The 15000-nt window shown below is 40.8% G+C and overlaps 1 protein-coding gene across 1 annotated transcript in view; it reads left to right on the forward strand.

The window, feature by feature from the left end:
* LOC109885052 (voltage-dependent L-type calcium channel subunit alpha-1F-like) overlaps positions 1-15000 on the forward strand; it is a 147989-nt gene that overhangs the window by 68450 nt on the left and 64539 nt on the right. Inside the window, 2 exon segments of the mRNA XM_031793359.1 lie at positions 7148-7251; positions 13617-13768. Coding sequence (XP_031649219.1) covers positions 7148-7251; positions 13617-13768 — 256 coding nt within the window.

The following is a 15000-nucleotide window of genomic DNA, read 5'->3' on the forward strand; positions in this document are numbered from 1 at the left end:
AGAATTATACTGTACTCTACTGGGTAACGACTCTACTGTACTCTACTGGGTAACAACTCTACTGTACTCTACTGGGTAAGAACTTTACTGTACTCTACTGGGTAAGAACTTTACTGTACTTACTGGGTAAGAACTCTACTGTACTCTACTGGGTAACAAACTCTACTGTACTCTACTGGGTAACAACTCTACTGTACTCTACTGGGTAAGAACTCTACTGTACTCTACTGGGTAACAACTCTACTGTACTCTACTGGGTAACAACTCTACTGTACTCTACTGGGTAACAACTCTACTGTACTCTACTGGGGTAACAACTCTACTGTACTCTACTGGGTAACAACTCTACTGTACTCTACTGGGGTAACAACTCTACCTGTACTCTACTGGGTAAGAACTCTACTGTACTCTACTGGGTAGCAACTATACTGTACTCTACTGGGTAACAACTATACTGTACTCTACTGGGGTAACAACTCTACTGTACTCTACTGGGTAACAACTCTACTGTACTCTACTGGGTAACAACTCTACTGTACTCTACTGGGTAACAACTCTACTGTAACTCTACTGGGTAACAACTCTACTGTACTCTACTGGGTAACAACTCTACTGTACTCTACTGGGTAACAACTCTACCTGTACTCTACTGGGTAACAACTCTACTGTACTCTACTGGGTAAACAACTCTACTGTACTCTACTGGGTAAGAATTATACTGTACTCTACTGGGTAACAACTCTACTTGTACTCTACTGGGGTAACACCTTACTCTACTGGTACACTCTACTGTCACTCTACTGGGTAACAACTCTACTGTACTCTACTGGGTAACAACTCTACTGTACTCTACTGGGTAACAACTTTACTGTACTCTACTGGGTAACAACTCTACTGTACTCTACTGGGTAACAACTCTACTGTACTCTACTGGGTAACAACTCTACTGTACTCTACTGGGTAACAACTCTACTGTACTCTACTGGGTAACAACTCTACTGTACTCTACTGGGTAACAACTCTACTGTACTCTTACTGGGTAACAACTCTACTGTACTCTACTGGGTAACAACTTTACTGTACTCTACTGGGTAACAACTCTACTGTACTCTACCGGGTAACAGTTCTACTGTACTCTACTGGGTAACAACTCTACTGTACTCTACTGGGTAACAACTCTACTGTACTCTACTGGGTAACAACTCTACTGTACTCTACTGGGTAACAACTCTACCTGTACTCTACTGGGTAAGAATTATACTGTACTCTACTGGGTAGCAACTCTACTGTACTCTACTGGGTACAACTCTACTGTACTCTACTGGGTAACAACTCTACTGTACTCTACTGGGTAACAACTCTTACTGTACTCTACTGGTAACAACTCTACTGTACTCTATGCGGGGTAACAACTTCTACTGTACTCTACTGGTAACAACTCTACTGTACTCTACTGGGGTAACAACTACTACTGTACTCTACTGTCGGTAAACAACTCTACTGTACTCTACTGGGTAACCAACTCTACTGTACTCTACTGGGGTAACACTCTACTGTACTCTACTGGGTAACAACTCTACTGTACTCTACTGGGTAACAACTCTACTGTACTCTACTGGGTAACAACTCTACTGTACTCTACTGGGTAACAACTCTACGTACTCTACTGGGTAACAACTCTACTGTACTCTACTGGGTAAACAACTCTACTGTACTCTACTGGGTAACAACTCTACTGTACTCTACTGGGTAACAACTCTACTGTACTCTACTGGTAACAACTCTACTGTACTCTACTGGGTAACAACTCTACTGTACTCTACTGGGTAACAACTCTACTGTACTCTACTGGGTAACAACTCTACTGTACTCTACTGGGTAACAACTCTACTGTACTCTACTGGGTAACAACTCTCTGTACTCTACTGGGTAACAACTCTCATCTGTACTCTATGGGTAACACCTTTACTGTACTCTACTGGGTAACAACTCTACTGTACTCTACTGGGTAACAACTCTACTGTACTCTACTGGGTAACAACATCTACTGTACTCTACGGGTAACAACTCTACTGTACTACTACTGGGTAAGAACTCTAATGTACTCTACGGGTAACAACTTACTGTACTCTACTGGTAAGAACTCTACTGTACTCTACTGGGTAACAACTCTACTGTACTCTACTGGGTAACAACTTTACTGTACTCTACTGGGTAACAACTCTACTGTACTCTACTGGGTTAACAACTCTACTGTACTCTACTGGGTAACAACTCTACTGTACTCTACTGGGGTAAGAACTCTACTGTACTCTACTGGGGTAACAACTCTACTGTACTCTACTGAGGTAACAACTCTACTGTACTCTACTGGGTAAAACTCTACTGTACTCTACTGGGGGTAAAACTCTACGTACTCTACTGGGTAACAACTCTATTGTACTCTACTGGGTAACAACTCTACTGTACTCTACTCGGGTAACAACTCTACTGTACTCTACTGGGTAACAACTCTACTGTACTCTACTGGGTAACAACTCTACTTGTACTCTACTGGGTAACAACTCTACTGTACTCTACTGGGTAACAACTCTACTGTACTCTACTGGGTAAGAACTCTACTGTACTTACTGGGTAACAACTCTACTGTACTTCTACTGGGTTAATATATGTACTCTTACTGGTAACAACTTACTGTACTCTACTGGGTAACAACGCTACTGTACTCTACTGGGGTAACAACTCTACTGTACTCTACTGCGGTAACAAACTCTACTGTACTCTACTGGGGTAACAACTCTACTGTACTCTACTGGGTAAAACTCTACTGTACTCTACTGGGTAACAACTCTACTGTACTCTACTGGGTAACAAACTCTACTGTACTCTACTGGGTAACAACTCTACTGTACTTACTGGGTAACAACTCTACTGTACTCTACTGGGTAACAACTCTACTGTACTCTACTGGGTACAACTCTACTGTACTCTACTGGGTAACAACTCTACTGTACTCTACTGGTAAGAAACTCTACTGTACTCTACTGGGGTAACAACTCTACTGTACTCTACGGGTAACAACTCTACTGTACTCTACTGGGTAACAACTCTACTGACTCTACTGTAAACTCTACTGGTACTTCTACTGGGTAACAACTTCTACTGTACTCTACTGGGTAACAACTCTACTGTACTCTACTGGGTAACAACTTCTACTGTACTCTACTGGGTAACAACTCTACTGTACTCTACTGGGTAACAACTCTACTGTACTCTACTGGTAACAACTCTACTGTACTCTACTGGGTAACAACTCTACTGTACTCTACTGGGTAACAACTCTACTGTACTCTACTGGGTAACAACTCTACTGTACTCTACTGGGTAACAACTCCTACTGTACTCTACTGGTAACAACTCTACTGTACTCTACTGGGGTAAGAACTCTACTGTACTCTACTGGGTAAGCAACTCTACTGTACTCTACTGGTAACAACTCTACTGTACTCTACTGGGTAACAACTCTACTGTACTCTACTGGGTAACAACTCTACTGTACTCTACTGGGTAACAACTCTACTGTACTCTACTGGGTAACAAACTCTACTGTACTCTACTGGGGTAACAACTCTACTGTACTCTACTGGGTAACAACTCTACTGTACTCTACTGGGGAAAACTCTACTGTAACTCTACTGGTAACAACTCTACTGTACTCTACTGGGTAACAACTCTACTGTACTCTACTGGGTAAGAATTATACTGTACTCTACTGGGTAACAACTCTACTGTACTCTACTGGGTAACAACTCTACTGTACTCTACTGGGTAACAACTCTACTGTACTCTACTGGGTAACAACTCTACTGTACTCTACTGGGTAACAACTCTACTGTACTCTACTGGGTAACAACTCTACTGTACTCTACTGGGTAAGAACTCTACTGTACTCTACTGGGTAACAACTCTACTGTACTCTACTGGGTAACAACTCTACTGTACTCTACTGGGTAACAACTCTACTGTACTCTACTGGGTAAGAACTCTACTGTACTCTACTGGGTAACAACTCTACTGTACTCTACTGGGTAAGAACTTTTACTGTACTCTACTGGGTAAGAATTATACTGTACTCTACTGGGTAACAACTCTACTGTACTCTACTGGGTAACAACTCTACTGTACTCTACTGGGTAACAACTCTACTGTACTCTACTGGGTAACAACTCTACTGTACTCTACTGGGTAACAATTCTACTGTACTCTACTGGGTAACAACTCTACTGTACTCTACTGTGGTAACAACTCTTACTGTACTCTACTGGGTAACAAACTCTACTGTACTCTACTGGGGTAACAACTCTACTGTACTCTACTGGGTAACAACTCTACTGTACTCTACTGGGTAACAACTCTACTGTACTCTACTGGGTAACAACTCTACTGTACTCTACTGGGTAACAACTCTACTGTACTCTACTGGGTAACAACTCTACTGTACTCTAACTGGGTAACAATTCTACTGTACTCTACTGGTAACAACTCTACTGTACTCTACTGGGTAACAACTCTACTGTACTCTACTGGGTAACAACTCTACTGTACTCTACTGGGTAACAACTCTACTGTACTCTACTGGGTAACACTCTACTGTACTCTACTGGGTAACAACTCTACTGTACTCTACTGGGTAACAACTCTACTGTACTCTACTGGGTAACAACTCTACTGTACTCTACTGGGTAACAACTCTACTGTACTCTACTGGGTAACAACTCTACTGTACTCTACTGGGTAACAACTCTACTGTACTCTACTGGGTAACAACTCTACTGTACTCTACTGGGTAACAACTCAAATGTCCAGCTTGGAAAATAACCAGAAAATGATGTAATTGTTTTAGAAGCTTCTGATAGGCTAATTGACATCATTTGAGTAAATTGTAGGTTTGCCTGTGGATATATTTCAAGGCCTGTTTTCAAACTCAGTGCCTCTTTGCTTGACATCATGGTAAAAAAAATCTGCAAAAACCTCAAAAAGATATTGTAGACCTCCTCATGTCGGGTTCATCCTTGGGAGCAATTTCCAAACGCCTGAAGGTACCCCGTTCATCTGTACAAACAATAGTAAAAAAAAGTATAAACACCATGGGACCACGCAGCAGTCATACCGATCAGGAAGAAGACGCGTTCCGTCTCCTAGAGATGAACGCACTTGGGTGTGAATAGTGCAAATCAGTCCCAGAACAACAGCAAAGGACCTTGTGAAGCTGCAGGAGGAAACAGGTACAAAAGTATCTATATCCACAGTAAAACAAGTCCTGTATCGACATAACCTGAGAGGCCGCTCAGCAAGGAAGAAACCACTGCTCCAAATCTGCCATAAAAAATCCAGACTACGGTTTGCAGCTACACGTGGGGGACAGAGATCGTACTCTTTGGAGAAATGTCCTCTGGTCTAATGAAACAAAAATAGAACTGTTCTGACCCACTGGGAATGTGATTAACGAAATAAAAGCTAAACAAATCATTCTCTCTACTATTATTCTGACATTTCACATTCTTAAAATAAAGTGGTCACTCTAACTGACCTAAAACAGGGCATTTTTACTGGGATTAAATATCAGGAATTGAGTTTAAATGTAGTTGGCTAAGGTACATGTAAACTTCCGACTTCAACTGTACATTTAACCTTGGCAGGCCAACAATCAGCATTTCGTAAGACAACATATTTGGTACAATTGTAAAAGTAATTGCTGTACTCTACTTTACTGTACTGTACTGTATTCTACTGTACTCTACTGTATTCTACTGTACTCTACTGTATTCTACTGTATTCTACTGTACTCTACTGTATTCTACTGTACTCTACTGTATTCTACTGTATTCTACTGTACTCTACTGTATTCTACTGTATTCTACTGTACTCTACTGTATTCTACTGTACTCTACTGTATTCTACTGTACTCTACTGTATTCTACTGTATTCTACTGTACTCTACTGTACTCTACTGTATTCTACTGTACTCTACTGTACTCTACTGTATTCTACTGTACTCTACTGTATTCTACTGTACTCTACTGTATTCTACTGTACTCGAATGTATTCTACTGTACTCTACATTATTCTACACTACTTTACTGTACTCTACTGTATTCTACTGTACTCTACTCTATTCTATACTACTTTACTGAACTATACTGTATTCTACTGTACTCTACTGTATTCTACTGTACTCTACATTATTCTATACTACTTTACCGTACTCTACTGTATTCTACTGTACTCTACTGTATTCTACTGTACTCTACTGTATTCTACTGTATTCTACTGTATTCTACTGTACTCTACTGTATTCTACTGTACTCTACATGATTCTATACTACTTTACCGTACTCTACTGTATTCTACTGTACTCTACTGTATTCTACTGTACTCTACATTATTCTATACTACTTTACTGTACTCTACTGTATTCTACTGTACTCTACATTATTCTATACTACTTTACCGTACTCTACTGTATTCTACTGTACTCTACATTATTCTATACTACTTTACCGTACTCTACTGTAATCTACTGTACTCTACATTATTCTACACTACTTTACCGTACTCTACTGTAATCTACTGTACTCTACATTATTCTACACTACTTTACCGTACTCTACTGTAATCTACCGTACTGTATTCTATTGTACTGTACTGTAGTCTACTCTACTCTACTGTGATGCTACATCCCTGTATTACTTTGAGTCTGTGTCTTTCTTTCTCCATCTGTTTCTTCTCTGTTTCTCCATCTGTTTCTCCATCTGTTGCTCCATCTGTTTCTCCATCTGTTTCTCCATCTGTTTCTTCTCTGTTTCTCCATCTGTTTCTCCATCTGTTTCTCCATCTGTTTCTTCTCTGTTTCTCCATCTGTTTCTCCATCTGTTTCTCCATCTGTTTCTTCTCTGTTTCTCCATCTGTTTCTCCATCTGTTTCTTCTCTGTTTCTCCATCTGTTTCTCCATCTGTTTCTTCTCTGTTTCTCCATCTGTTTCTTCTCTGTTTCTCCATCTGTTTCTTCTCTGTTTCTCCATCTGTTTCTACATCTGTTTCTCAATCTGTTTCTTTTCTGTTTCTCCAATCTCTTCTTCTTCCACTAGATGAATGATGCCATCGGGTTTGAGATGCCCTGGGTTTACTTTGTCAGTCTGGTGGTTTTTGGCTCCTTCTTCGTCCTCAACCTGGTTTTGGGTGTGTTGAGTGGGTGAGTATCACGTCCGTGTGTGTGTGTGTGTGTTCTCTGTGTGAGAGTTCTTCAAGGAGATAGAGGCCAAGGGGGTTACTAGAGTGTGTGTCTTAGTGTGTGTATTAGTGTGTGTGTGTTAGTGTGTGTATTAGTTTGTGTACTAGTGTGTGTATTAGTGCGTGTGTGTGTGTGTGTGTGTGTGTGTGTGTGTGTGTGTGTGTGTGTGTGTGTGTGTGTGTGTGTGTGTGTGTGTGTGTGTGTGTGTGTGTGTGTGTGTGTTTGTGTGTACTGTGTGTGTATTAGTGTGTGTGTGTATTAGTGTGTGTACTAGAGTGTGTGTATTAGAGTGTGTGTATTAGTGTGTGTACTAGTGTGTGTGTATTAGTGCGTGTGTATTAGTGTGTGTATTAGTGTGTGTGTACTAGTGTGTGTGTGTACTAGTGTGTGTGTGTGTATTAGTGTGTGTGTGTGTACTAGTTTGTGTGTGTGTGTGTGTGTGTGTGTGTGTGTGTGTGTGTGTGTGTGTGTGTGTGTGTGTGTGTGTGTGTGTGTGTGTGTGTGTGTGTGTGTGTGTGTGTGTGTGTGTACTAGTGTTTGTGTGAACTGTGTGTGTGTATTAGTGTGTGTATTAGTGCGTGTGTACTAGTGTGTGTGTATTAGTGTGTGTGTATTAGTGTGTGTATTAGTGCGTGTGTATTAGTGTGTGTATTGGTACGTTTGTATTAGTCTCTGTATTATTTTGTTGACTTACAACCTGGAATTAAAATAGTTTTTTTGTGGGAGTTAGTGTCATTTGATTTACACAACATGCCTACCACTTTGAAGATGCAACATATTTTTTATTGGGAAACAAACAAGAAATAAGGTTCCGCTGGTGTACAGCAATCGTTAACACGGAACCCAAACCGGCTGCGTGCGTAAATGTATTTTGTCCCCCCACACCAAACTGAACCAATTACATTCATTTGGGGACAGGTACCGAAAAGCATTAAACATTTATGGCAATTTAGCCATAGCCACTAGCTTGCACTTGCTAGCTAATTTTTCCTATTTCCTATGCCAGTTAATTGTCCTGGGATATAAATATTGAGTTGTTATTTACCTGAAATGCACAAGGTCCTCTAGTCCACACATAAAACGGTAAACCGAATCGTTTCTAGTCATCTCTCCTCCTTCCAGGCTTTTTCTTCTTTAGACTTATATGGTGATTGGCATCTAAACTTTCATAGTATTACCACAACACTGACAACACAGTTAGTCTTTCAATCACCCACGTGGGTATAACCAATGAGGAGACGGCACGTGGGTATCTACTTCTATAAACCAATGAGGAGATGGGAGAAGCAGGACTTGCAGCGCGATCCGCGTCAGAAATAGAACTGACTTCTATTTTAGCGCCTGGCAGCGCAGACACTCGTTCGCGAGCAGTGTGGGTTCAATAATTGAATAATATAGAATTATAAATGTATTTGCAACGCGAGCGGTGTAGTCAGGGTGTGAGTCATACCACAGCTTCTCAAATGGATTGATTGATTCCTGCTGGAAGGTGAACCTCCATCCCAGTCTCAAATCTCTGGAAGACTGAAACAGGTTTTCCTCAAGAATTTCCCTGTATTTATCCATCATTCCTTCAATTCTGACCAGTTCCCCAGTCCCTGCCGATGAAAACCATCCCCACAGCATGATGCTGCCACCACCATGCTTCACTGTGGGTATGGTGTTCTTGGTGTGATGAGAGGTGTTGTGTTTACCCCAGACATAACGTTTACCTTGATGGCCAAATATCTCAATTTTAGTCTCATCTGACCAGAGTACCTTCTTCATATGTTTGGGGAGTCTCCCACATGCCTTTTGGCGAACACCAAACATGTTTGCTAATATTTTTCTTTAAATCTTCTTTGGGATCGGTGTCCCTTCCACGGGATGGTTTAGTTAACATAGGCTAATGCGATTAGCATGAGGTTGTAAGTAACTGTCACGTCATCAAGTGTCATATCCTGACCTTAGTTCCTTTTTTATGTCTCTGTTTTAGTTTGGTCAGGGCGTGAGTTGGGCATTCTAGGTTTTGCATTCTAGGTTTTGCATTCTAGGTTTTGCATTCTAGGTTTTGCATTCTAGGTTTTGTATTCTAGGTTTTGTATTCTAGGTTTTGCATTCTAGGTTTTGTATTCTAGGTTTTGCATTCTAGGTTTTGTATTCTAGGTTTTGCATTCTAGGTTTTGCATTCTAGGTTTTGCATTCTAGGTTTTGCATTCTAGGTTTTGCATTCTAGGTTTTGCATTCTAGGTTTTGTATTCTAGGTTTTGCATTCTAGGTTCTGTATTCTAGGTTTTGCATTCTAGGTTTTGTATTCTAGGTTTTGCATTCTAGGTTTTGTATTCTAGGTTTTTTGTATTTCTGTGTTTGGCCTGGTATGGTTCCCAATCAGAGGCAGCTGTCAATTGTTGTCTCTGATTGAGAACCATACTTAGGCAGCCTGTTTTCCCACTATGATTTGTGGGTAGTTGTTTTCTGTCTCTGTGTCTGCACCAGACAGAACTGTTTCGTTTTCGTTCGTTCTCTTGTTATTTTGTTTTTGTGTTCAGTTTAAATAAATATTTACATGGACACGTACCACGCTGCATATTGGTCCGATCTCTCCTACTCCTCCTCAGAACAGGAGGAAAACCGTTACAGTAATTAGAAAATGTTCCAGGACATAGACATATATGATATTGGCAGAAAGCTTAAATTATTGTTAATCTATCTGCACTGTCTAATTTACAGTAGCTATTACAGTGAAAGAATACCATGCTATTGTTTGAGGAGAGTGCACAATTGTGAACATAAGAAATTATTCATAAACAAATTAGGCAGATGTGGGCAGTCTTGATACAACATTTTGAACAGGAATGCAATGGTTCATTGGATCAGTCTACAACTTTGCACATACACTGCTGCCATCTAGTGGCCAACATTTATATTGCACCTGGGCTGGAATAATACATTATGGCCTTTCTCTTGCATTTCAAAGATGATGGTACAATGAAAAATACAAAATAACGGTTATTTTATTCTTTGTATTATCTTTTACCAGATCTAATATGTTATATTCTCCTACATTCCTTTCACATTTCTACAAACGTCAGTGTTTCCTTTCAAATTGTACCAATAATATGCATATCCTTGCTTCAGGGCCTGAGCTACAGGCAGTTAGATTTGGGTATGTCATTTTAGGCTAAAATTGAAAAGAAAGGGGGGCATCCTTAAGTTAAAGCAATGGCTTTTTTCTGGCCATTCTTCCGTAAAGCCCAGCTCTGTGGAGTGTACGACTTAAAGTGGTCCTATGGACAGATACTCCAATCTCTTCTGTAAAGCCCAGCTCTGTGGATTGTACAGCTTAAAGTGGCAATATGGACAGATACTCCAATCTCTTCTGTAAAGCCCAGCTCTGTGGATTGTACGACTCAAAGTGGTCCTATGGACAGATACTCCAATCTCCGCTGTGGAGCTTTGCAGCTCCTTCAGGGTTATCTTTGGTCTCTTTGTTGCCTCTCTGATTAATGCCCTCCTTGCCTGGTCCGTGAGTTTTGGTGGGCGGCCCTCTCTTGGCAGGTTTGTTGTGGTGCCATATTCTTTCCATTTTTTTATAATGGATTGAATGGTGCTCCGTGGGATGTTCAAAGTTTCTGATATTTTTTCTAACCCAACCCTGATCTGTACTTCTCCACAACTTTGTCCTTGACCTGTTTGGAGAGCTCCTTGGTATTCATGGTGCTGCTTGCTTGGTGGTGCCCCTTGCTTAGTGGTGTTGCAGACTCTGGTGCCTTTCAGAACAGGTGTATGTATACTGAGATCATGTGACGGATCATGTGATTAGATTGCACACAGGTGGACTTTATTTGACTAATTTTGTGAATTCTGAAGGTAATTGGTTGCACCAGATCTTATTTAGGGGCTTCATAGCAAAGGGGGTGAATACATATGCAAAGGGGGTGAATACATATGCAAAGGGGGTGAATACATATGCACTCACCACTTTTCCAATTTTTTTTATGTTGTTGTTTTTCAACAATATATTTTTCACTTCACCAATTTGGACTATTTTGTGTATGTCCCATGTCACGTTCGTTATAATGAATGTCGGACCAAGGCGATGAGTTCCACATAATTTAATTAAAGAAGTGAAACTTTAGCCTAAGACTAAACAATAAACTAACAAACAACAAAACCATGACCTACTCTACCATAGAAAATAAAGGCTCTCTAGTGCGTGTGTACTAGTGTGTGTGTGTGTACTCGTGTGTGTGTGTGTGTGTACTAGTGTGTGTATTAGTTTGTATGTACTAGTGTGTGTGTGTGTACTAGTGTGTGTGTGTACTAGTGTGTGTACTAGTGTGTGTGTACTAGTGTGTGTATTAGTTTGTATGTACTAGTGTGTGTACTAGTGTGTGTGTACTAGTGTGTGTATTAGTTTGTATGTACTAGTGTGTGTGTACTAGTGTGTGTGTGTGTGTGTACTAGTGTGTGTGTGTGTGTGTGTACTAGTGTGTGTGTACTAGTGTGTGTGTGTGTGTGTACTAGTGTGTGTGTGTACTAGTGTGTGTATTAGTTTGTATGTACTAGTGCGTGTCTACTCGTGTGTGTGTGTGTGTGTGTGTGTGTGTGTGTACTAGTGTGTGTGTGTGTGTGTACTAGTGTGTGTGTGTGTGTGTACTAGTGTGTGTGTGTGTGTGTGTGTGTGTGTACTAGTGTGTGTGTGTGTGTGTGTACTAGTGCGTGTGTGTGTGTGTACTAGTGTGTGTGTGTGTGTACTAGTGTGTGTGTGTGTGTGTACTAGTGTGTGTGTGTGTGTGTGTACTAGTGTGTGTGTGTGTTTTTTAAATATTTATTTCACCTTTATTTAACCAGGTAGGCTAGTTGAGAACACCTTTATTTAACCAGGTAGGCCAGTTGAGAACACCTTTATTTAACCAGGTAGGCTAGTTGAGAACACCTTTATTTAACCAGGTAGGCTAGTTGAGAACAAATTCTCATTTGCAACTGCGACCTGGCCAAGATAAAGCATAGCAGTGTGAACAGACAACACAGAGTTACACATGGAGTAAACCATTAACAAGTCAATAACACAGTAGAAATAAAAGAGAGTCTATATACATTGTGTGCAAAAGGCATGAGGAGGTAGGCGAATAATTACAATTTTGCAGATTAACACTGGAGTGATAAATGATCAGATGGTCATGTACAGGTAGAGATATTGGTGTGCAAAAGAGCAGAAAAGTAAATAAATGAAAACAGTATGGGGATGAGGTAGGTACAAATGGGTGGGCTATTTACCGATAGACTATGTACAGCTGCAGCGATCGGTTAGCTGCTCAGATAGCTGATGTTTGAAGTTGGTGAGGGAGATAAAAGTCTCCAACTTCAGCGATTTTTGCAATTCATTCCAGTCACAGGCAGCAGAGAACTGGAACGAAAGGCGGCCAAATGAGGTTATGGCTTTAGGGATGATCAGTGAGATATACCTGCTGGAGCGCGTGCTACGGATGGGTGTTGCCATCGTGACCAGTGAACTGAGATAAGGCGGAGCTTTACCTAGCATGGACTTGTAGATGACCTGGAGCCAGTGGGTCTGGCGACGAATATGTAGCGAGGGCCAGCCGACTAGAGCATACAAGTCGCAGTGGTGGGTGGTATAATGTGCTTTAGTGACAAAACGGATGGCACTGTGATAAACTGCATCCAGTTTGCTGAGTAGAGTGAGTTTTACTAGGGTAAGTTTGGCGGCGTGAGTGAAGGAGGCTTTGTTGCGGAATAGAAAGCGGAATAGAAAGCCGACTCAGTGTGTGTGTGTGTGTACTAGTGTGTGTGTGTGTACTAGTGCGTGTGTGTACTAGTGTGTGTGTGTGTGTGTGTGTGTACTAGTGCGTGTGTGTACTAGTGTGTGTGTGTGTGTGTGTGTATGTGTGTGTGTACTAGTGCGTGTGTGTACTAGTGTGTGTGTGTGTGTGTGTGTACTAGTGCGTGTGTGTATACTAGTGCGTGTGTGATGTGCGTGTGTGTGTGTGTGTGTGTACAAGTGCGTGTGTATTAGTTTGTATGTACTAGTGTGTGTGTGTACTAGTGTGTGTGTACAAGTGCATGTGTGTACAAGTGCATGTGTGTACTAGTGTGTGTATGTACTAGTGTGTGTGTATTAGTTTGTATGTACTAGTGCGTGTGTATTAGTGTGTGTGCACTAGTGTGTGTGTTCTAGTGTGTGTGCACTAGTGTGTGTGTTCTAGTGTGTGTGTTCTAGTGCGTGTGCACTAATGTGTGTGTTCTAGTTTGTGTGTGCTACTGCGTGTGTATTGGTACGTGTCTGTGTGTGTACGTGCCTGACATTATGTGTTATGATCCTACAGAGAGTTCTCCAAGGAGAGAGAGAAGGCCCAGGCGCGAGGGGACTTCCAGAAGCTGAGGGAGAAGCAGCAGATGGAGGAGGACCTGTCTGGATACATGGACTGGATCACACAGGCTGAGGACATGGATGAGTTTGACGAGGATGGAAACAGACGTGAGTACCGTGTGTGTCTAAAGGGGGACAGAACCATTCCCACTGTAGGGTGACATAACACTATGCACCAATTATAGATTGTGACGTAGGATTTTAGATGTTTTTTATGAAGTACTTAAGATGCCTCAAGGAATGCTTTATGAAGCCTTAATGTATGCTGTATGCTATATGAAGCCTTAATGTATGCTGTATGAGGCCTTAATGTATGCTTTGAGGCCTTAATGTATGCATTATGAAGCCTTAATGTATACTATATGAAGCCTTAATGTATGCTTTAATGAAGCCTTAATGTATACTATATGAAGCCTTAATGTATGCGTTATGAAGCCTTAATGTATACTTTATGAAGCCTTAATGTATACTATATGAAGCCTTAATGTATGCGTTATGAAGCCTTAATGTATACTATATGAAGCCTTAATGTATACTATATGAAGCCTTAATGTATACTATATGAAGCCTTAATGTATACTATATGAAGCCTTAATGTATGCGTTATGAAGCCTTAATGTATACTTTATGAAGCCTTAATGTATACTATATGAAGCCTTAATGTATACTATATGAAGCCTTAATGTATGCGTTATGAAGCCTTAATGTATACTATATGAAGCCTTAATGTATGCGTTATGAAGCCTTAATGTATGCGTTATGAAGCCTTAATGTATGCGTTATGAAGCCTTAATGTATGCTTTATAAAGCCTTTATAAGTTGTACTTCTTTTAAAGATGGAATCCGCAGAAGGGGAAACAGTGCCACTGTCCGCCCCATGGCTGTTGTTTTTGTTTTGTTGACAATGGAGCGTCGTGCATCATCTGTTCAATGATGTCAGAGGGGGGGACGGTGTTGTTTACAGTAACTTCTTGATCGTTGTAATATTTCACGAACAGACGTGGCAGTTTCACCATTAAGAATTCCAGCTTTCAATTGGGGACCTACAAATTCTAATGAAATCCGTCACTGTCTTTAGGTACTACTGCAGTCTTGACTCTGTTCCGTTAAAACAGAATGGACTGGGTTAGGGTTGTTATATGGACTGGGTTAGGGTTGTTATAACAGAATGGACTGGGTTAGGGTTGTTATATGGACTGGGTTAGGGTTGTTATAACAGAATGGACTGGGTTAGGGTTGTTATATGGACTGGGTTAGGGTTGTTATAACAGAATGGACTGGGTTAGGGTTGTTATATGGACTGGGTTAGGGTTGTTATAACAGAATGGACTGGGTTAGGG

The sequence above is a fragment of the Oncorhynchus kisutch genome, linkage group LG17, assembly GCF_002021735.2.
Source record: "Oncorhynchus kisutch isolate 150728-3 linkage group LG17, Okis_V2, whole genome shotgun sequence".
Taxonomy (NCBI): domain Eukaryota; kingdom Metazoa; phylum Chordata; class Actinopteri; order Salmoniformes; family Salmonidae; genus Oncorhynchus; species Oncorhynchus kisutch.